This window comes from Mandrillus leucophaeus, unplaced genomic scaffold (genome assembly GCF_000951045.1).
Source record: "Mandrillus leucophaeus isolate KB7577 unplaced genomic scaffold, Mleu.le_1.0 Scaffold220, whole genome shotgun sequence".
NCBI lineage: Eukaryota > Metazoa > Chordata > Mammalia > Primates > Cercopithecidae > Mandrillus > Mandrillus leucophaeus.
Window position 1 is genome coordinate 838,326 of NW_012102255.1, and position 25,318 is coordinate 863,643.

The 25,318-nt window shown below is 35.9% G+C and overlaps 1 protein-coding gene across 2 annotated transcripts in view; it reads right to left on the minus strand.

The window, feature by feature from the left end:
- The window catches only part of AKT3 (v-akt murine thymoma viral oncogene homolog 3), a 363,232-nt gene that overhangs the window by 140,927 nt on the left and 196,987 nt on the right, over positions 1-25,318 (minus strand). For both annotated transcript variants that reach the window (XM_011981159.1, XM_011981158.1), the window contains exons 5-6: positions 13,949-14,093; positions 5,979-6,110 (exon numbers count right to left, since the gene is read on the minus strand). In XM_011981159.1, coding sequence (XP_011836549.1) covers positions 5,979-6,110; positions 13,949-14,093 — 277 coding nt within the window. The remainder of the gene's footprint in view (positions 1-5,978; positions 6,111-13,948; positions 14,094-25,318) is intronic.

Here is a 25,318-nt window from a genome sequence, read left to right on the forward strand (position 1 = left end):
AAACAATGAAGTTTACCATATTGGCTTTTTCTTCCAAGAAAAGTTTCTCTTTCTCATGCCATGCTGCTTACCCACAACAAAACTTTTTTCACAATTGGAGTCAATCCTTTCACAACCTGTCACTGCTTTATCAACTAACTTTATGTAAGATTCTAAATCCTTTGCTGTTATTTCAGCAATGTCCGTGGCATCTTCTCAAAGAGTAGATTCTATCTCAAGAAACCAGTTTATTTGCTCAACCATAAGAAGCAAATCCTCATTTGTTCATGTTTTATCATGGACCTGATAAAATTCAGTCCTATCTTCAGGCCCCACTGCTAATTCTAGTTCTCTTGCTATTTCTACCACATCGGCAGTTACTTCCTCCACTGGAGTCTTGAACTCCTCAAACTCATCCACGAAGACTGGAATCAACTTCTTACAAACTCCTATTAATGTTGATATTCTGACCTCCTTCCATGAAGCCTGAATGTTTTTCAAGACATCTAGAATGGTGAATCTTTTCCAGAAGGATTTCAATTAACTTTCCCCAGATCTATCAGCAGAGGAATTACTATCTATGGCAGTAATTACTATATATTACAAAATGTATTTCTTAAATAATAAGACTTGAAAGTTGAAATAATGGGTTGCAGAATGGACACTGATAATGAGCTGCAGAACTGACACTGGGTCAGCAGGCATAAAAACAACATTCATCTCCTTGTATATCTCCATCAGAGCTTTTGCATAACTGGTGCATTGTCAATGAGCAGTAATATTTTAAAAGGAATCTTTTTTTCTGAGAAAGTCTCCACAGTGGGCCTAAAATATTCAGTAAAACATACTGTAAGCAGATGTGTTTGTCATCCAAGCTTTGTTGCTTTACTGATAGAGAACAGGCAGTGCAGAGTTACCATAATTCTTAAGGGCCCTAGGATTTTTGAAATGGTAAAGGAGCAATGGCTTCAACTTAAAGTCACCAACTGCATAGCCACTACTGAGAGAGTCAATCTGCCCTTGGAAGCTTTAAAGCCAGGCACTAACTTCTCCTTTCTAAGGAAGTCCTAGGTTCATCTACGAGGAAAATCTGTGGTTTCGTGTAGTCATCTTCACCAATTATTTAGCTAGATCTCTGGATAACTTGCTGCAGCTTCTGTGTCAGCACTTGTGGTTTCACATTGCACTTTTATGCTATAGAGATGGTGTCTTTCCTTAAACCTCACACACCAACCTTTCCTAGCTTCCAACTGTTCTTCTGCAGCTTCCTCACCTCTCTCACCCTTCACAGAATTGGGAGAATTAAGGCCTTGCTCTGGATTAGGCTTTGGCTTAAGGGAATGTTGCAGCTGGTTTGATCTCCTATCAAGACCACTCGAACTTTTTCCATATCAGTAATGAGTCTGTTTTGCTTGTTTATCATCAAATACAAGGGATCCCTAATAAGATTATCGAAGACTTCTCATCAGAAACACTGAAGGCCAGAAGGCGACTGGTTGATACATTCAAAGTGCTGAAGGAAAAAAAGTAAAGCAAGAATCCAGCAAAACTATCTTTCAAAAATGAGGGAGGTATTAAGACAGTCCTAGGTAAACAGAAACTGAGGGAGTTCATTAGCACTGGACCTGTCATACAAGAAAAGCTATAGTGAGTCCCTTCAGGTTTAAATATAAACCTGTGACTTTAGACAGTCACTTAAAGCCAGATGAAGAATTAAAGATCTGGTAAAGCTAAATACATAAAAATTATAAAAGCTAGTATTACTGTAAGTTTGGGTTGTAATACCACTTTTTGATTTCTACATGATTAAAGAGACTCACGCATTAAAAAATTAGTTGTCTCGTTTTTGGACACACAATGCATAAAGATGCAATTTAAAGACACCACCAATTGAAAGGAGTGAGTACAGAATTTTAAAGAAGTAGAGTTTTTGAGGGTTAGTAAAGTTCAGGTGGTATAAATTCAAATTAGAGTACTATAACTTCCACCAATTGAAAGGAGTGAGTACAGAATTGTAAAGAAGTAGAGTTTTTGAGGGTTAGTAAAGTTCAGGTGGTATAAATACAAATTAGAGTACTGTAACTTCAGGATATTAAATATAATCTATACAAAGAAAATAGCTATAGAATATACACAACAGGAAATGAGAAGAGAATTAAAATGTTTCACTCAAAAATCAATTAAACACAAAAGAAGGCATTTATGTAGAATCAATTAAACACAAAAGAAGGACAAAAAGCAATGAGGCTATAGAAAATAAATAGCAAAAAGACAGAAGTAAGTCCTTATCAGGACTCACTTTAAATGTAAATGGATTAAACTCTCCAATCAAAAGAAAGAGACTGGGAAAGTCGATTAAACAAACAAACAAAAAGCATGATCCAACTCCATGCTGTCTCCAAAAGCCACAAACAGGGTAAAAGTGAAAGAGAAAAAAACAAATTTTCCATGAAAATATAGCAGTTCCCCTTATCAGTGGAGGATATGTTTCAAGATCCCAGTAGATGCCTAAAACCATGGATAGTACCAAATTCTATAAAGTCATTCCTTGATATCCATGGGAGATTGGTTTCAAAATCCCCCTGCAGATAATAAAATCCACAGAAGCTCAAGTCCCTAATATCAAATAGCATAGTATTTGCATATAATCTATGCACATCTTCCCATATTATTTTTGAGTATTTTAAATCCACATTGGTTGAATCCATGGATGTAGAATACGGAGCGCCAACTGCATATACCATGTTTTTTTCCTATACATACTACGTATGATAAAGTTTAATTTGTAAATTAGGCACATCCTTTATAAATGGATATTAAAGTAGATTAACAGCTACTATCAAAAGTAAATTAACAACAAAATAAAACAGAAAAATGATAACAATATATTGTGATAAAAGTTCTTGTGATGTATGTGGTCTCTCTCTCAAAATATCTTATTTTACTATACTCATCTATATTTAGGCTGTGGTTGATTCAGGATAACTTAAACTATGAAAAGCAAAACTGCAGCTAAAGGGGGTACTACCATAGTAACCAAAAGAGAAAACGGGTAGATATATTAATATCAGACAAAACAGACTTTAAATGAAAAGGCCAGAAAAGACCAAAAAATATTATTAATAAAAGAGTTAATAGAGCAAGATATAACAATTATAAACACTTACATACCTAATAACAAGACCATCAAAATATATGAGGCAAAAACTGAAAGAACTGTAGAAAGCAATGACCATTTTACATTAATAGTTGGAGATTTCAACACCCTACACTCTCAATAATGAATACAACAACCAGGCAGAAATAAGTAAAGCAATAGAAGACTTCAACAACTCAATGAAGCAATTAAATCTAAGAGATATACACAAAATGCTCTATTAAAGATACACAAAATACTCTACCTAACAACAGACTCTACAGTATTTTCAAGTGCACAGGGGACATTCTCCAGGATAGACCATATGTTGGATTACAAATTAAGTCTCAACAAACTTTAAAAGACAAATACAAAGTATCTTCTCCAACTACAACATGAAGTTAGAATAATATAAAGAAAACAAGAAAATTCCCAAATTTGTAGAAATTAAACAACAGACACAATCAATGACAAAGGAAATTAGAAATACTTTGAGACGAATGAAAACACAAACATGACAGACTAAAATTTATAGGATGCCGCAAAAGCAGTGCTAAGTGAGAAATTTAAAGCCATAAATGCTTAAACTAAATAAGAGAGATCACAAATCAACAATCTAACTTTATAACTTAAGGAACTAGGAAAAAAATAAACTAAACCCAAAGCAAGCAGAAGGAAAAATAAATAAATAAAGATTAAAGCAAAGACAGATAAAATAGAGAAAAATCAACAAAGTCAAAAGTTGGTTCTTTGAAAAGATTAACGAAACTGATAAACCTTTAGCTTAATTGACTAAGAATGTATAAGGAATGAAGAAAATAGAAAATCACCATTAGAACACAACAGTAATAAATTATTATGGGCAAAATCCACTGATATGGATGTTAAAATTAGTACATAAAAGTTTAAGAAAAAATACGTTATTTATATAGTCTCAGAGTATTTCCTCTAAGATACTACTTAGTTTTCAATGGAAAAATAGCAACTTTAAAGTGAACAAACACAGTAGACACCACTGTAGTCAAGCAATCAAAGTTAACATCACCAGTAAAAAGGTATCAACATCATTTCTTCCCTGATATGTTGCTCTGAGAAGGGCAGGCACATCAGGAACCAAATCCCAGGTCTTGTCACACCCCACATCTTCATAGTGTTAATCATTTTGCTATAAATGAGCATATTTTCTTTCAAGAAATGATAAACAGATTTGTTGGGAGAAAGCAGCAGGGTACTACATCAATCAGAATAGTCTATCATTTGTGAAATATACCCAATTCTGTAGGGTTACTCAGAAAAGTTAAGTAGTGAGATAAGACAGTGTCTAATAGGATATTCCCCAGTCTGATGAATAGAAATTAAATAGTGGGATACAAGTGTGGCTAGCATATAAAAGAAAAAAACAGAATGGAACAGATATTTACTGATGCTTGATACACAGTAGGTAGTAATAATACACAGTAGATACTAAATAATTATAAAAAATTTATAACAATAGCATATTTTAATTTCATTTGATTTGTAATTTAATTTGTTAAGTTTATTTAATAGTGATGGCATGTACTATTACATTTATCTATTCATTTAACCCTGAAAATAACCATATGAGGCAGGTACTACTATTAGCCCCACTCTATAGATAAGAAAATAAAGGCATGAAAAGTTGGATCACTTACTAAGCGGCAAAACCTACCCGACATTATACTACCTCCCAGAAAATATCACTTAATTAATAATAAGTGCCAGCTAGGATGCTAAATACCTTACGTATCCTAATCCTCAAAATATTCCTGTCCAGAGGTTTTATTATATCAATTTAAATGAAAAAAACTAAGGCTCTGATTGGCTGCCCAACACACTGCAAGGTATTTAGCACATTTGGCTTCTACCTGGTAACTGTCAGAAGTATCCCTCCTCCTCAGTTACTGTGACAAGTAAATACGTGCCCCCCGTGAACATTTCCAAATGCCCCTAAGACAGCAGTACTTCCCCAAAGTACTGCTTTAAAAAGTACTGGTTGTTAAAGACTATTAGGTGAGATGTGAACCTAGGTGTGTATGACTCCAAAGTCAATGTTCTTTCCAACAGGGCTACTGACTTGTAAAGGAGTTGACATCAAAACAAATGTACAAAGATGGGGAAACAAAGTTTCACAAAGTGTATGGGGCAATACACTCCAGATGGGGAAGCTACAGTTGCAAATAACTGGAAGTTAAAGTAGTCCATAAAGTATAACAGTAATTTATGTCATTTGTTGAATTAAGTAAGACATAAAGCAATTTGTAAAGTATATCTCCTGAGGGAATTGGGATTTTGTTCAGAACTCTGAGTGAGAACTGACATCATTAACATGCTATTTATTTAAAAACGTCTAAGCTGAATAAAGGTATGGGGGTGGGAAGTAAGTCTTCCTAAAATAATTTAATTTCACCATTCTAGTATTTTCAAATCTATTTAGTATGTTTTTCCATTCGGTGTTATATAAGCTTTAGAATTTATTAGTAAAAATCATCTACACTACTCTAGTCAATCTTAATAAGAAATTCAGGACAATAGGGGAAAACATTAAAAAGCAACCCTAGTATAATTATGATATAGACCACAAAACATGCTCCCAAACACGCAAACATAAACATTTCTATTTCCTTAAGAGAATAGCTTTAGTATGTAATACACAGATATTATAAATGTCTGAAAACTTGTAAAATTACAAATATGAATACACAAAAATTACTGTAGCAGTAGTCTACAACCATATTTTGGTTGTTTAATGGAACTTGCATACATTAGCATGTAAATTCATGAGCCCACAAACACATGTACACTGCAAACAAAAATTTAGTGATCAACTTTAATAATCAGTTACCTTTGCAATAATGACTTCTTTCTTCAGAATCTTCATAGCATAATATTTTCCACTTGCCTTCTCTCGAACCAAAATAACTTTCCCAAAAGTGCCTTTACCTAGTAGTTTCAAATAGTCAAAATCATTCATTGTCTGAAAAATACAAATTTAAAAAATATAATATGAAGTATTTGATGCCATTTATTTGTTAGCATATAAGTATGTGTTTGCAATATCCACTCAAAAACAAATTTTACCAATTTATAAGTACATTTAAATGAAAAGGAATCAGACTGTCATTGGCTGTCTCATTAGCAACCATGGATGCTGAAAATAATTTAAGCAGTTCTCAGATGTTGGAGAAAATGATTTTGAAACTAGAATTCCTCAGCCAAATTATCAGTTATGTAAAAGGGCAAAGGAGGAAAAAAATTATTTTCACTCATTTTTAAGGACTCAAGTTTTCAAGGATTTAGTAGTGCTGCTACCCCCAGAAAATGTGATAATCAAAAATGTTCCACACAAACATTTCCAAATATGCCTAAAAAAGCAATGCTTTGGAAGGAGCTATCTGAGAGTTTACTCTAGCAAAATAAAGATAAAATCCAAGACAGAGAGAAATATAGGATATATTTATAAGAAATGTTGAGAACTTCGTATACTTCAGTTAAAATAAATCAAAGAAAGCAGTTGTTATTCCTGAGAGAGTACTTGATGCAATTCAGAACAGCAAGGCAGGGAGCTCTAAGAAGAATATCTTTAATTAATCTGCCTGTTTTCAGTTTCACTTCTCCTTCTTAAGTCAGGTAATTCTGAGGATTTTGCCAATCACATGTGCACTTGTTCTCTACAGTCTCCTCTGTGTACTCTTTTCCTGCTCTGCTCTATCAACATTCTTCCAGAAACTTACAAACTTTTCAAAGCACTGGTGCCCTAAAGCCCCTCCCCAACCCAGCTTTTCATTTTTGTGGACTTGCCTCCTTTTGAAATTCTTTTACTTTCATATTAATAGGTTTTTGAACAGAAGAAAAGGTGATTGTATACGATCAGTTTACTTAAATTTAAATTCAGTTTAGAGGTTTATAAATATAAAAACAAGTATTTGGGTTTTATCTTGAAATTACAAGTCATTGAAAATTTTAGTGCCTTTTATAACTTTTTTTTTCTGCTTATCATTTATCTAAAGTAAACGTGAGAAATTTTCCAAATCAATGGCTTCAGCTTCTACCTTAACTTAAAAAAAGCAAGTTAACCCAAAAGAATTAGAAGAAAATGATAAAAATCAGAGCAGAAATCCATTAAATTTTTAAAAGAAAAACAGTAGAGAAAAAAATCAGTGAAACCAAAAGCTACTTCTAAAACATCAGTAAGAATTGATAGGCCTCTGGCCAGGTTGGTCAGAAAAATAAAGAGAGAAGACACAAATTACCAGTATCAGGAATGACAGAGGTAGCATCACTACAGATTTTACAGATATTAAAAGAAACTAAGAGAATATAAATGGCATTTTGACAATAAAATTGACACCTTTGATGAAATGAACAAATTGCTAGAAAGTCTCAAGCTATGAAAGCTCACCTAAGAAGAAACAGATAATTTGATAACCCCATATTTATTAAGAAAAACTGCGTTTGTGGTTAAACACCTTTCATCAAAGAAAACTCCAGGCCCAGATGGTCTCACTGGTGAATTCTACAGACATTTAAAGAATAAATAACACCAATTTTATACAAACTCTTCCTGAAAATTAAAATGAGAAATATTTCTCATTCATTCTGAGACAAGCATCATCCTGATACTGAGATAGGAGTGTGGCAGGTCTGGTTTCATAAGATGCAGGACACAAAGACCCTGCTGGAAAAACAGGATATGGTAAAGAAGCCAGTCGAAACCCACCAAAACCAAGATGGCTATATGAAAGCGCCTTCTGGTTGTCCCCAGTGCTCATTATACATTAATTATAATATATTATCTTGCCAAAGGAACCTCCCATCAGTGCCATGACAGTTTACAAATGCCATGGCATCTCGGGAAGTTACCCTGTATGGTCTGAAAAGGGGGGAAACTGTCAGTTCTGGGAATTCCCTGCCCCTTCACCAGAAAATCTACCCCTTGTTTAGCACATAATTAAAAAATAACCACAAAAATAGCCAACCAGTCAACCAGTAGCCTTCAGGGTTGCTCTGCCTATGGAGTAGTCACCTTTTATTCTTTTACTTTCTTAATAAACTTGCTTTCACTTTATTCTGTTGCTTGCTCTTGAATTCCTTCTTGTGTGAAGCCAAGAACCCATGTGGTCTCCCAGGCTGAAAGCCAATTTTTTAACAATACCAAAATTAGAGGAAAATAATGCAAGAAAACCACATCCCAGTATCTCTCATGTATCATATATACAAATTCTTAAAATTTTAGAAATTAATGCCTACATTTACTTTCAACATATTTTGGTGTTCATAATTTTGATAATTTTCCCCAAATGTCAAATTACAGTGTCTTACATTCAATAATATCTCTAGTTCAAAGGAAAACATAAAGTAGCAAAGAGACAGCAGGGAAAATAACAAGATATATTAATTCAACTAAAAATCAAACATGTAGCTCTAAATATCAAATATAGTAAATCAGCTAGTGTCATTTGAACAAATAATAGGTAATATTAGATAGATTTAATTGCATTAATAGAATGGAAAAAATCAAGGAATACTACATAACAAGCTATTTATGCTAGGTAGTCTGCAAAGATGGCTGCCACAAATTCCAATTTCTCCCTGTATGCACATTCTATTCTTCCATAAAGGGGTGGAGTCAACTTTCTCTCTCCCTGGGCTATCTCTGTATCTTGCTTTGAACACATAATATGATCAAACTGATACTATGCCAGTAACAGACAATGCCGTTAAGCCTGGCAGTTTATGCATTCTCTCTCGGAAAGCTCTAGGAAGTCAGCTCTAATGCTGTTAGTTAGTCCACGTTATCCTGGAGAGAGAGGCCATATGGAGAGACCTTGGAAGAAAAATTACCACTGCAAGAGAGAGGCCAAGTGGAGAAGAACCAACACACCACAACCAACAGTCAGCACCAAGGCCCCAGACACGTAAGGAAAGTATTGTTGGATTTTCCAGCCCACCCATGTATCAGCTGTAGGCAGCTGCCTGAGAGCCATGCATGCAAGAACAACAGAATGGCCCAAACTACAAAATCATGAGATATTTACATGGCTATTGTTTTAAGACATTAAATTTTGAGGTAGTTTGTTCCACAGTGTGAGGGTTAATACCGAGTGTCAATTTGATTGTATTGAAAGATGCAAAATAGTGATCCTGGGTGTATCTGTGAGGGTGCTGCCAAAGGAGATTAACATTTCAGTCAGTGGGCTGGGAAAGGCAGACCCACCTTAACCCGGGTGGGCACCATCTAATCAGCTGCCAGTGTGGCTAGAATATAAAACAGGCATAAAAATGTGAAAACGCTAGACTGGCTTAGCCTCCCAGCCTACATCTTTCTGCCGTGCTGGATGCTTCCTGCTCTCGACTCCAAGTTCTTCAGCACTGGGACTCAAACTGGCTTCCTTGCTCCTCAGCTTGCAGATGGCCTACTGTGGGACCTTGTGACTGTGTGAGTTTAATACTCCTTAATAAACTCCACATATATATACACACACACACACACACACACACACACACACACACACACACACATATATATATATACTATTAGTTCTGTCCCTCTAGAGAACCCTGACTAATACATATGGCAAGTAACTCAGAAACATTATCTTCATAACCAGGCCAGAGTGTCAATTTATTGCTCAAAGTTTCACTTGGACAGTATGTTCCTCATTTTTTACTTAAAAGCACTAGAAAATAATACTTGCTGTGCCCTATTACTAAATAGCATAGAAAATGAAACTGAATTATTGGGGGGGTAAAAATTAGAAAACAATTTGTAAAATCCTTTATGACATTTTCAGATGAAAGGCAATATTTAATTATAAAATTTTACTATATTTTGTAAGAATTGCAATTCTTGACTGGGTGTGGTGGCTCAATTTGAAAGGCCAAGGCAGGGGAATCACTTGAGGGCATGAGTTTGAGACCAGCCTGGGCAACATGGCAAAACCCTGTCTCTACAAAAAAATACAAAAATTAGCCAAGTGCGGTGTCAGGTGCCTGTAGTTCCAGCTGCTTGGGAGGCTGAGTTGGGAGGATCACCTGAGCCTGTGAGGTCAAGGCTGCAGTAAGTCATGATTGTGCTTCTGCACTCCAGCCTACGTGATGGGAGTGAGACCTTGTCTCAAATAAATAAATAGTAGTAAAATTGCAATTCTTAGGGCAATGAGGTTAAAAAAGAAAAAAGTATGACAGCCTTCACTCTGAACTTCACAGCTTGTCAGTTTGACTCTCAATCTTTTTTTAGAAAAAGGGAATTAAGGGAACTTACATAGAAATTATTATTAGTTAAAAAGCACTGTATGTGATAAAATCAGAAACAGATTTCACATCTATTTTGACAAAACTTGAGGAAATTAAAAAGGTAAGGTATCTTTGCTATCAAATGCTCATGTTCAGAATGGTACACACAATAATTGTGTAGTCTTTACAAATGAAATGTAAGCTATTACAAAATGTTTTGTTCTTCTGAATGCTATGGAAAAAGATACAGTAAGTCTTTAATGAAAAAAACAGGAGTATGAATACTCTCCAGAAAAAAAAATCCTCCTCCAAAGCCTGATCTTAAGAATTTATTGGGGAAATATTTTACAGTTATACTCTTCCCTTTACATGTTTATATGGCTGTTTTAGGTTAAGAGATATAGGGGTATACATAACAAGTGCTTAATAAATGTGTTCAAATCAGGCACGCCAGAATATAAGACATTGTCTAGACCACAGATTAGATTAAAAATAAACATATAATCAATGAGGAACATAAAGAACTTTTAAGAATACCACAGTATTAGCATATTTGGTCAAAAAAGATAAATTCCAGATACATTTACAATGTAACAGCAAAACCAAGTAGGTAAAAAGAGAACAGCTCTGATGAAGTTCACTCCTCTGCCTCCATCTCTGCCCACTTCTTCTGGTGCTCTTTCTCATGAGAAGAGGTGGAGCTAATGTTATTAGTCAACTTCTACATTGGTTATATCACTTCTCTCTTTTAAATAAGCAGATTCATGCAGTGTGAAATCATGAGATTTCAGCAGGTCTGGCCATTGTCTTTTTTTCCTTCTCTTTTTCTCTGGATACTAGCCACTGGTATGAGTTACTGCAGCCAGGAATTAGGTGATACAATCCCAGGAACTAGAGTCAAACTTAATGGGAAAGCAGAAGGCACTGCTTATACTTTAAATGTAAATCATGGGATTCCAGCCAGTTGATCCCAGAGAGGCCTATGCTAGTCGGTTAAAAATTAAGCAGAACTTTGACTCTCACTTGGCTTTTTATCCTTTGATGCTATGCCCCTTCACGTACTTGACAAGGCATACGAGAATGGTAGCTTGGCTGACCAAGATTAGGTACTTCTGGGTTCTCTAATCAAATTCCTTTGAAACACTATCTTTTAATTAAAACATAGAACCACACTTTCTTTTAATTCAAACACAGAAGAGCACTTAAATCTGTCTGTGAGGCCCTTGCCTCTCTATCTACTACCCAACATCCTTCCTTTCCAAGTGAGTTTTTAACTGGCAGAGCAGACACTGCGGCAACAAACTACCACTAAGGGAGGTAATGAACCCTATTTCATGCAAGAAATAGCAGTCTGACGACTCTCACCATAGTCACCATAATCAGTACCTATTTTTTAAATCCTATGCCATTTGACAAAAATTAAAGAAGGAAATATATCCTATAAATTATTAGAACAATATTCTTATTTCAGAATGTGTGGTTAAAGTATTAAAAATAATCCAAACTTCTGCAATTCTCTGCATGATAATTGATATACATAAGGGTATCGTTCTAGAATCATTTATGTTATGAAAATGACAGTAATATTTAACCACTTGAGGCTAAGTCATTAGGACCGTTATGGAGTTAGTAGTGGTACAAATGTTCTATTTCTGCACTAACTTCTGCAGTAGTTTAGAACTATTTTAAATTATTTCAAAAAAGATAACAGAACCTCAAACATTTAAGATCTTTTAATTGTATACTGTAACACATCAACATACAGCTTCTTTCTTTTTCTTGGTTCATGTATCTTGAGCCTCTCTAATCTCTATAATTGTTATGCTTATAATGAAGTTATATTAGAAACAAAATTATGCAGATATTCTCTTATGATTATACTGTTTCTCAAAATATTATGAAAAACTGTCCTTATATGACATTTGGATATTAATTTCAATTTATAATAAAGCTTGTAAACTCTTGGAAAAATCAGTAGAACTTTAGTATTACAACATAGTGCTAGAAACTGAGGACTTTAGATCTTACTGCCTGGGTTTAAGTACTGGTTCCCACCCTGTGTGTAATTATGGGGAAAATTTCCTAATCCTTCCATCCTTTATTTCCCTTAACTATAAAATGGGAAGAATCATAATGGTACTCAACTTATAGTTGAAGTTCAAAATGAAAAAAAATGTTTAAAGTATTTATGTAATATGTGCTCAATAAATATTAGCTATTAAAGTTAGCTACTATTCCTTGTCCACATAAAGATTAACCATAAAAATCACTCTAAAACAGATTCTCTTAGAATTTTTTACTCCAACTGAGTCTCCAAAAATAAAAACTCGTAGAAGTATTTTGAATTTGAGGTTCAATTACTTAACCATATCTGATTTATACTATTCTTGATTTCATTTCATTTTAAATGAAATAATTTACATATGTACAAAAGAAGCTTTCTTAACTCTGAGTAGGTAGGTGAGTGTAGCTAGACTTTGTTTTTCTTTTTGCAATGACAGAGGAACAAGGCAGGTTAAACTGACATAAAAGAAAAGAGTGAAAATTCAGTTCAACAAACAAATAGAGAAGAAATCTGCAATGAAGACAGAAAGGGATCTCAGACATTTGGCCCAGATGAAGTATAGAATGTTATTCTTATTCACATAAGGAAAGGATAATTAACTTTATGTTGTGACTGTATAACTTCACCAAGTCCACAAGTTTAACGTGGAAAAGGGAGGATATGAACTCAGGCAGTCTATCTCCAAAGAGTTCTTAATCACTGTGCTAATACCAAATTTCATGGATAATACCTTGAAAATTTGTATTTTCTTACCTGAAGATTAATTAACAATCTATTAAACCAAATATATTCTAAAGTTATAAACGGCAAGCTTATCTCAACACCTCTATCTTTAGATTAATCATGAAAATATCATTTTTATAATAAGGAAATTGCTTTTCAATTTTCTATAGCAATGATTTATATTTATATTTCTCATAAAATTTATATTTCTCATAAATTTATATTTCTCATAAAAATATAAATTGGTACTTATTATGCTGGAGCACTGACAGAAGGAAAAGTCTATTTCCCTACTGGCTCAGAAGCAGCCATTAAATAAGAGTTATTATTTCCAAGACTGTTCACTTTCCTGCTGACTTTACTATGACTGAGGGCACCAATCAGGAAGTACACCTGAGCCATTATTGCTCATGCTTTTCAGGCGAATATGAAATGCAAAGTGGAAAGGAACAAATCAGGGAAAACATTTTATTACAAAGTTTCTAAAACTGTATTAAAAATAATAAGGAACAATGCAAATTATAAAGCAGTATGATGGCACATCAGTCACACATGTGCCCTATCAGCATTCAGCGCTAAAGTGCTGAATCACTGAAACGATGTTCTCACTGAAACGATGTTCACCTACTTGGTTTTAAACAACAAGTATTTCAGATTCGTGTGAATGAAACCCACCAATACATTTACGTATCATAAGAAAATTGGCTGACATCTTTCTGCAAATGGTAGTTTTTAGTATGTTTCTTCCAGACAAATGAATGCTGAGCTGGGAATAAGTTATTATTTTCTACCTTTCTTTTATGATGGGTTGTAGAAGCATCCATCTCTTCCTCTCCTATATTATCAATTTGTGAAGTTGGACTACAATTCATTCTCTCCTCTTCTTGCCTCTGCAGTCTGTCCGCTACAGCCTGGATAGCTTCTGTCCATTCTTCCCTACAAAAATGAGTAAAATGTCCCATTAATAGATGATGGCAAATGATTTAAATATTTTCCTTTTATAAAATATGAAATAAATACAAATGAAATCTATTTGGAGATCAAACACACACAACACACATAAGCACACACTCCCGCCATCACCCCAAAATGAAAATGGTCCTAAGAGCGTTTCACTACAGGCCTACAGTCTGTAGTAGCATTTTGTGGAAGTATGTTAAAGAAAAAAAGAGAAGAAAAAAACTGTTGAAAACTCGAGTTAAAATCATTTACATGAACAGTTACATTTTATTTGTCTGTTTATATCTATCCTACTTTTTTTTTTGGAAACAGTCTCACTCCGCTGCCCAGGCTGGAGTTCAATGGCATGATCTCAGCTCACTGCAACCTCCACCTCCTGGGTCTAAGCAATTCTCCTGTCTCAGCCTTCTGAGTAGCCAGGATTACAGGTGTGTGCCACAGCGCCCGGCTAATTTTTGTATTTTTAGTAGAGACGGGGTTTCACCACGTTGGCCAGGCTGGTCTCGAACTCCTGACCTCAAGTGATCCTTCCACCTCGGCCTTCCAAAGTGCTGGGATTACAGGCGTGAGCCACCGCAACTGGCCAATCCTAACTATTGAGTTGACCCCCTAAAAGTTTGCTGCAGTTTTTTGCTTAGCTATTTTAAGTCCATCATTGACATCCTCAAGATTTTTATCAGGTCCAACAGACATTCCAAGGAAAGGTTTCAAAGCCAAAACCTTTAATTGTTTCCAGATTATAGTAAATTTCTAAGAAAAAAAAAAAGGATTCAGCTTGTAGTTTGAACAATCAGTCTCAGGAGCACTTATGTCAAGCTTTTATTTTTAGACATTTGGCTATCAGACCAAGGATCATTATTTTTCCAAATAAATTTTAAAATCAGCTTGTCTACTTCTTAAAGTCTATTTGGATTTTGACTAGAATTACATTAAATCTATAGATAAATTTTGGGAAAACTAATATCTTAATCATTTAAATCTTCTAATCCATGAACATGGTATAGCTCTACATTTATATAGGTCTTTAATTTCCCAATGCAATGTTTGTAATTTTCTGTGTAAAGATCTTTCACATCTTTAACTGAATTTATTCCTACATACAATCATGTACCACATAACAATGTTTCAGTCAATGATGGACTGCATACACAATGGTGGTCCCCTAAGATTATTACACTGTATTTTACTGTACCTTTCCTATGCTTGTATGTTTAGATACATCAATACTTACAATTGCATTACAATTGCCTATAGTATTCAGTACAGTAATGTGTAACAGGCCACACCACATAGCCTAGGTATGGGGTGGGCTACACCATCTAGGTTTGTCCAAGTAATATGTTTACATAATGTGGCCTAATGACATGTTTCTCAAAACATATCACTGTCATTGACACAAGACTGTTCTTTTATGCTATTGTTGAGGGTTTTATTTCACTTTCTAATTGTTCTTGTTAGTATTTAAAAATACAATTGATTTTTGTATACTGACTTTGTATACAGCAACTTTACTAAATTCATTTATTAGTTCTAGTAGCTCTTATTTTTCTGCATTTTCTACACATGCAATCATGTGGTATGCAAACAAGAGCAGCTCACTTGTTTCCAATCCGTACGCTTTTTACATCTTTTTCTTGCTTTATTGCCCTAGATCAGACCTGCAGTACAAAGTTAAATTAAGGTAAAGAGAGCAGCATACATGCTTTGTTTCACAAGTTAGTATTTAACATTGAGTTTTCACCCCCCTTGAATATGATGTAAGTTGTAGTTCTTTTATACATACATTTACTTAATCAACTAAGTTCTGTTCTATTTCTAGCCATCTGCATACTCTTAATGAAAGTTTGTTGAATTTTTGTCAAAAGCAGGTCAAGTGTGGTGGCTCATGCCTGTGATCCCAGCACTTTGGGAGACTGAGGTGGGCGGATTACCTGAGGTCAGGAGTTCAAGACCAGCCTGGCCCACATGGAGAAACCCAGTCTCTACCAAAAATACAAAAATTAGCTGGGCGTGCTGGCAGGAGCCTGTAATTCCAACTACTCGGGAGCCCGAGACATGAGAATCACTTGAACCTGGGAAATGGAGGTTGCAGTGAGCTGAAATCACACCATGGCACTCCAGCGAGGGTGACAGAGCAAGACTCTGTCTCAAAAAAAAAAGAAAAAGAAAAAGAAAAGAAAACTCTCAAATGCAATATCTCTATAAAATGATCACGCAGATTTTTACCTTTTTCATATTAATACGGTGAAATTAGCTTAATAGTTTCCAGATGTTAACACAATTTTGAATTCTTGGGATAAGCTCCATTTGATCACATAACTTAAGCTTCTACCCTTTTTACCTATTGTTTAATTTGTTGATACTTTGTTAAGAAATTTTGCATATGTTCACAAGTGTATTGGGCTATAGTTGTCTTTTCTTAAAATAGTTCTGCTGATTTCTGAAATGAGGGTGACAGTGGCCTTATAAAATAAGTTGAGAAGTATTCCCTTCTCATTATTTTCTGAAACAGCTTGTAGAGGATTGGTCAAATTACTTCCTTAAATGTTTGACAGAACTCACCGACAAGGCTGTCTGGGTTTGAACCTTTGAGGAAAGGTTCTTAACTACTAATTCACTTCCATTCATTGATACTGGGTTTTCTAATGTTTTCTTGGGTCAGTGTCAGTAATTTGTGTCTTCCTTCTTTTTCTTTTTCCTTTAACAATACCCCAAAACGTTTTTCAATTCTATTATTTTCAAAGAAGTAGTTTTGGTTTTATTAATTATTCTCTACTATTTTTCTGTTTCCTATTTCACTAATTTCTGAATGCTATTGTTTCCGTTTTCTTTGGGTTTATTTTTCTGGTTTCTTAAGACTGAAGCTTAAGTTAACAATGTAAGAACTTTCTTCTTTTCAAATACAGGTATTTAAGGCTATAAATTTCCTTCTAAGCACTCATTTAGCTACACCCCACAAATTTTGATACGTATTATTTTCATTACTGTCCTTGAAAATTACTTTCTAATGGCTCTTGTGAGGTTTTTGACCCAATGATTATAAAAATTATGTTAATTTCCAGTAACTGGCATCTATTGTCTTAATGCTGATTTCTAATTAATTCTACTGTGATTATAGAACATACACTGTATAACTTTCATCTTCCAAAACGTACTCAGAATCATTTATGACCAAGAATATGTTTATACACACACACACACACACACACACACACACACACACACTTTAAGTTCTGGGGTACACGTGCAGAACGTGCAGTTTTCTTACATAGGTATACACGTGCCATGGTGGTTTGCTGAACCCATCAAACTATCACCTATATTAGGTATTTCTGCTACTGCTATCCCTCCCCTAGCCCCCCATATCCCGACAGGCCCCAGTGTGTGATGTTCCCCTCCCTATGTCCATGTGTTCATTGTTCAACTCCCGCTTATGAGTGAGAACATGTGATGTTTAGTTTTCTGTTCTTGTGATAGTGTGCTGAGAATGATGGTTTCCAGCTTCATCCATGTCCCTGCAAAGAACATGAACTCATCCTTCTTATGGCTGCATAGTATTTCATGGTGTTTATGTGCCACACTTTCTTTATCCAGTCTATCACTGATGGACATTTGGTTTGGCTCCAAATCTTTGCTACTGTGAATAGTGCCACAATAAACATACTTGTGCATGTGTCTTTATAGTAGAATGATTTCTAATCCTTTGGGTATACACCCAGTAATGGGACTGCTGGGACAAATGGTATTTCCAGTTCTAGATCCTTGAGGAATTGCCACACTGTCTTCCACAATGGTTGAACTAATTTACACTTCCACCAACAGTGTAAAAGCTTTCCTATTTCTCCACATCCTCTCCAGTATCTGTTGTTTCCTGACTTTTTAATGATTGCCATTTCTAACTGGTGTGAGATGGCATCTGATTGTGTTTTGATTTGCATTTCTCTAATGACCAGTGATGATGAGCATTTTTTCATGTTTGTTGGCTGCATAAACGTCTTTTGAGAAGTGTCTGTTCATATCCTTTGCCCACTTTGTGATGGGTTTTTTTTCTTATAAATTTAAGTTCTTTGTAGGTGGTGGATATTAGCCCTTTGTCAGATAGAAAGATGGCAAAATTTTCTCCCATTCTGTAGGTTGCCTGTTCACTCTGATCACAGTTTATTTCGCTGTGCAGCAGCTCTTTAGTTTAATTAGATCCCATTTGTCAATTTTGGCTTTTGTTGCCATCGCTTTTGGTGTTTTAGACATGAAGTCTTTGCCCATGCCTATGTCCTGAATGGTATTCCCTGGGTTTTTTCATACTATTTTTATGGTTTTAGGTCTTACGTTTAAGTCTTTAATCCATCTTGGGTTGACTTTTGTATAAGGTGTCAGTAAGGGGTCCAGTTTCAGTTTTCTGCATATGCCTAGCCAGTTTTTCCAATACCAATTATTAAATAGGGAATCCTTTCCCCATTGCTTTTTGTCAGGTTTGTCAAAGATCAGATGGCTGTAGATGTATGGTGTTATTTCTGAGGACTCTGTTCTGTTCCATTGGTCTATATCTCTGTTTTGGTACCAGTAGCATGCTGTTTTTGTTACTGTAGCCTTGTAGTATAGTTAGAAGTGAGGTAGCGTGATGCCTCCAGCTTTGTTCTTTTTGCTTAGGATTGTCTTGGCTATGCGGATTTTTTGGTTCCATATGAAGTTTAAAGTATTTTTTTCCAATTCTGTGAAAAAAGCCAATATTAGCTTGATGTTGATAGCACTGAATCTGTAAATTAATTTGGGCAGTATGACCATTTTCATGATATTGATTCTTCTTATCTATGACCATGAAATGTTTTTCCATTTGTTTGTGTCCTCTCTTATTTCCTTGAGCAGTGGTTTGTAGTTCTCCTTGAAGAGGTCCTTCACATACCTTGTAATTTGGATTCCTAGGTATTTTATTCTCTTCGAAGCAATTGTGAATGGGAGTTCACTCATGATTTGGCTCTCTGTTTATTATCGGTGGATAGAATGCTTGTGATTTTTGCACATTGATTTTGTATCCTGAGACATTGCTGAAATTGCTTATCAGCTTAAGGAGATTTAGGGCTGAGACAATGGGATTTTCTAAACATACAATCACGTAATCTGCAAACGAGAAAATTTGACTTTCTCTCTTCCTAATTGAATACCCTTTATTTCTTTCTCTTGCCTGATTGCCCTGACCAGAACTTTCAATACTATGTTGAACAGGAGTGGTGAGAGAGGGCATCCTTGTCTTGTGCCGGTTTTCAAAGGGAATGCTTCCAGTTTTTGCCCATTCAGTATGATATTTGCTGTGAGTCTGTCATAAATAGCTCTTATTATTTTGAGATACATTCCATCGATACCTAGTTTATTGAGAGTTTTTAGCATGAAGGGGAGTTGAAATTTGTTGAAAGCCTTTTCCGCATCTATTGAGATAATCATGTGGTTTTTGTCATTGGTTCTGTTTATGTCATGGATTACATTTATTGATTTGTGTATGCTGCACTGGCCTTGCACCCCAGGGATGAAGCCGACTTGATCGTGGGGATAAGCTTTTTGACGTGCTGCTGGATGCAGTGTGCCAGCATTTCATTGAGGATTTTTGCATCGATGTTCATCAGGGATACAGTCCTGACATTTTCTTTTTCTGTTGTGTCTCTGCCAGGCTTCACCAAGGTTAAAATGAAGGAAGAAATGTTGAGGGCAGCCAGAGAAAAAGGTCGGGTTTCCCACAAAGGGAAGCCCATCAGACTAACAACGGATCTCTCTGCAGAAACCCTACAAGCCAGAAGAGAGTGGGGGCCCATACTCAACATCCGTAAAGAAAATATATATATATTTTTTTGAGACGGAGTCTCACTGTTGCTCAGGCTGGAGTGTAGTGGTGCAATCTTGGCTCACTGGACCCTCTGCCTCCTGGGTTGAAGCGATTGTCTGCTTCAGCTTCTCCAGTAGCTGGGAGTACAGGCGTCTCTTACCATGCTTGGCTAACTTTTTTGTATTTAGTAACATTTCGCCATGTTGACCAGGCTAATCTCGAACTCCTGACCGCAGGTGATCCACCTGCCTCAGACTCCCAAAGCGCTGGGATTACAGGCAAGAAAAGAATTTTCAACCCAGAATTTCATATCCAGCCAAACTAAGCTTCCTAAGTGAAGGAGAAATAAAATGCTTTACAGACAAGCAAATGCTGAGAGATTCTGTCACCACCATGCCTGCCTTACAAGAGCTCCTGAAGGAGGCATTAAACATGCAAAGGAACAAGCGATACCAGCCACTGCAAAAATATGTCAAATTGAAAAGACCATCGACTCTATGAAGAAACTGCATCAACTAACAGGCAAAATAACCAGCTAGCATCGTAATGACAGGATCAAATTCACATGTAACAATATTAACCTTAAATGTAAACGGGCTAAATGCCCCAATTAAAGGACACAGACTGGCATATTGGATAAAGAGTCAAGACCTATCAATGTGCTGTATTCAGGAGACCCACCTCTCGTGCAAAGACACACACAGGCTCAAAATAAAGGGATGGAGAAATATTTACCAAGCAAACAGAAACCACAAAAAAGCAGGAGTTGCAATCTTAATCTCTGATAAAACAGACTTTAGACCAACAAAGATCATAAGAGACAAAGGCATTGCATAATTGTAAAGGGATCACTGCAACAAGAAGAGCTAATTATCCTAAATATATATGCATCCAACACAGGAGCACCCAGATTCATAAAGCAAGTTCTTAGAGACCTACAAAGAGACTTACACTCCCACACAATAATAGTGGAGACTTTAACACCCTACTGTCAATATTAGACAGATCAACGAGACAGAACTCAGCTCTGGACCAAGCGGACCTGATAGACATCTACAGAACTCTCCACCCCAAATCAACAGAATATACATTCTTCTCAGTGCCTCATCGCACTTATTCTAAAACTGACTACGTAATTGGAAGTAAAATACTCCTCAGCAAATGCAAAAGAATGAAAACCGTAAGTCTCCCAGACCACAGTGCAATCAAATTAGAACTCAGGGCTAAGAAACTCACTCAAAACCACACAACGACATGGAAATTGAACAACCTGCTCCTGAATGACTACTGGGTACATAACGAAATGAAGGCAGAAATAAAGATGTTCTTTGAAACCAATGAGAATGAAGACACAATGTAATAGAATCTCTGGGACACATTTAAAGCAGTGCGTAAAGGGAAATTTATAGTACTAAATGCCCACAAGAGAAAGCAGGAAAGATCTAAAATTGACACCCTAACATCACAATTAAAAGAACTAGAGAAGCAAAGGCAAACACATGCAAAGGCTAAGAGAAGGCAAGAAATAACTAAGATCAGAGCAGAACTGAAAGAAATAGAGAAATGAAAAAACCCTTCAAAGAAAAAAAACCAATGAATCCAGCAGCTGGGTTTTTTTAAAGGATCAACAAAATAGATCTAGCCAGACTAATACAGAAGAAAAGAGAGAAGAATCAAATAGACACAATAAAAAATGATAAAGGAGATATCACCAGAGATCCCACAGAAATATAAACTACCATCAGAGAATACTGTAAACATGTCTATGCAAATAAACTAGAAAATATAGAAGAAATCGATAAATTCCTGGACGCATACACCCGCCCAAGACTAAACCAGAAAGAAGTTGAATCCCTGAATAGAACAACAACAAGTTCTGAAATTGAGACAACAATTAATAGCCTACCAATCAGAAAAAGTCCAGGACCAGATGGATTCACAGCTGAATTCTACCAGAGGTATGAAGAGGAGCTAGTACCATTCCTTCTGAAATTATTCCAAACAACAGAAAAGGAGGGAATCCTCCCACACTCATTTTATGAGGCCAGCATTATCCTGATAAGAGTATGCTCCATTCTGATCAATGTACCATGTTTACTTGAAAATAATGTCTCTTCTGCCATTTTTGAGTGTAGTGTTCTATAAATACTAGGTATACCAAGGTGGTTGATAGTATTATTCTATGCCTTAGCTAATATTTTTGTGTAGCTGCTCTACCAAGTGCTGCGAATTTTTAAATCTCCAAATATGGTTGTGGAATTGCCCATTTTTATCTCTTTAATTCTGTTATATGTGTTGATGACTGCTATATCATCCTGTTCAACAGACATTTTTCTCATTATAAAGTATCACAGTAATCTACAGTAATACATTTAATTTGAAATGATATAATACAGCAATCCATCCTTCTTATGCTTACTGTTTCCATGATCGATCTTTTTCAATCTATTTATTTTCAACCTATATCTTTATCTTTTTCTCCTTTCCTGCCTCTTTTTAAAATTATTTTACATTTTTCCAAAATTCCATTTTAATTTTCCTGTTGGCTTTTCAGTCATCTTTTTTGCAATTACTTTTATATATATCCTTAGCTTTACGTGGTCCACTTATGTAATATATGCCAGAATAATTTTTTTTCTAATTCCATTTCTCCTCCAATTAGCCTGGTAGCCATCTAGTTGTAACTGAAATTATAATATTTAAATTTGACTTCAAAAAGTCTAATATGTCCATACTTTAACTTGTACCAGAAAATAAAGCAACCTCACAAAAAATTAACCCCATTTTTGTCAGGACCTCAATTTACGTTATTACATCAGATATTTTTCATTTATATAATTAAAGCACAACATAAATTATTTAAAAATCAATGTTTATTTTTATTGATTGATTTAAGCATTTTGCTTTTCATTCTATTCTGTATTTATCCTTCAATCAGAGATTATTCTTATGGTGTCTAAAGAATACTAGGACAGGGGGGCGCCCAAGATGACCGAATAGGAACAGCTCCGGCCTCCAGCTCCCAGTGTGAGCAACACAGAAGACGGGTGATTTTTGCATTTTCAACTGAGGTACAGACCGACACCTCACACCTCACACGGCTGGGTACACCTCTGAGACGAAGCTTTCAGAGCAAGAATCAGACAGCAACACTCGTTGTTCAGCAATATTCTATCTTCTGCAGCCTCCGCTGCTCATACCCAGGCAAACAGGGTCTGGAGTGGACCCCAAGCAAACTCCAACAGACCTGCAGCTGAACGTCCTGACTGTTAGAAGGAAAACAAACAAACAGAAAGGACATCCACACCAAAACCCAATCAATACGTCACCATCATCAAAGACCAAAGGCAGATAAAACCACAAAGATGGGGAAAAAGCAGTGCAGAAAAGCTGGAAATTCAAAAAATCAGAGCACATCTCCCCCTCCAAAGGAACGCAGCTCATCACCAGCAACGGAACAAAGCTGGAGGGAGAATGACTTTGACGAGTTGAGAGAACAAGGCTTCAGTCCATCAAACTTCTCAGAGCTAAAGGAGGAACTACTTACTCAGCACAAACAAACTAAAAATCTTGAAAAAAGAATGGATGAATGGATAACTAGAATAATCAATGCAGAGAAGACCATAAAAGAACTGACTGAGATGAAAACCATGACACGAGAACTACGTGACAAATGCACAAGTTTCAGTAACCCACTTGATCAACTGGAAGAAAATCAGTGATTGAAGATCAAATGAATGAAATGAAGCGAGAAGAGAGGTCGAGAGAAAAAAGAGGAAAAAGAAATGAACAAAGCCTCCAAGAAATATGGGATTATGTGAAAAGACCAAATCTATGTCTGATTAGTGTGCCTGAAAGTGATGGGGAAAATGGAACCAAGTTAGAAAACACTCTGCAGGATATCATCCAGGAGAACTTCCCCAACCTAGTAAGGCAGGCCAACATTCAAATCCAGGAAATACAGAGAACGCCACAAAAATACTCCTCGAGAAGAACAACTCCAAGACACATAGTTGTCAGATTCACCAAAGTTGAGATGAAGGAAAAAATGTTAGTTAAGGGCAGCCAGAGAGAAAGGTCGGGTTACCCATAAAGGGAAGTCCATCAGACTAACAGCAGATCTCTCGGCAGAACCTCTACAAGCCAGAAGAGAGTGGGGGCCAATATTCAACATTCTTAAAGAAAAGAATTTTCAACTCAGAATTTCATATCCAGCCAAACTAAGTTTCATAAGTGAAGGAGAAATAAAATCCTTTACAGACAAGCAAATGCTTAGAGATTTTGTCACCAACAGACATGCCCTACAAGAGATCCCGAAGGAAGCACTAAACATGGAAAGGAACAACAGGTACCAGCCATTGCAAAAACATGCCAAAATGTAAAGACCATCGATGCTAGGAAGACACTCCATCAACTAACGAGCAAAATAACCAGTTAGTATCATAATGGCAGGATCAAGTTCACACATAACAATAGTAACCTTAAATGTAAATGGACTAAATGGTCCAATTAAAAGACACAGACTGGCAAACTGGATAAAGAGTCAAGACCCATAAGTGTGCTGTATTCAGGAGACCCATCTCACATGCAGAGACACACAGAGGCTCAAATTAAAAGGATGGAGGAAGATCTACCAAGTAAATGGAAAAAAAAAAGCAGGGGTTGCAATACTAGTCTCTGATAAAGCAGACTTTAAACCATCAAAGATCAAAAGAGACAAAGAAGGCCAACACATAATGGTAAAGGGATCAATTCATCAGGAAGAGCTAACTGTCCTCAATATATATGCACCCAATACAGGAGCACCCAGATTCATAAAGCAAGTCCTTCGAGACCTACAAAGAGACTTAGATTCACACACAATAATAATGGGAGACTTTAACACCCCACTGTCGACATTAGACAGATCAATGAGACAGAAAGTTAACAAGGATATCCAGGAATTGAACTCAACTCTGCACCGAGAGGGCCTGATAGACATCTACAGAACTCTCCACCCCAAATCAACAGAATATACATTCTTCTCAGTACCACATCACACTTATTCCAAAATTGACCACATAGTGGGAAGTAAAGTACTCCTCAGCAAATGTAAAAGAACAGAAATTTTAACAAACTGTCTCTCAGACCACAGTGCAATCAAACTAGAACTCAGGACTAAGAAACTCAATCAAAACTGCTCAACTACACGAAAACTGAACAACCTCCTCCTGAATAACTACTGGGTACATAATGAAATGAAGGCAGAAATAAAGATGTTCTTTGAAACCAACAAGAATAAAGACACAACATACCAGAATCTCTGAGACACATTTAAAGCAGTGTGTAGAGGGAAATGTATAGCACTAACTGTCCACAAGAGAAAGCAGGAAAGATATAAAAATTGACA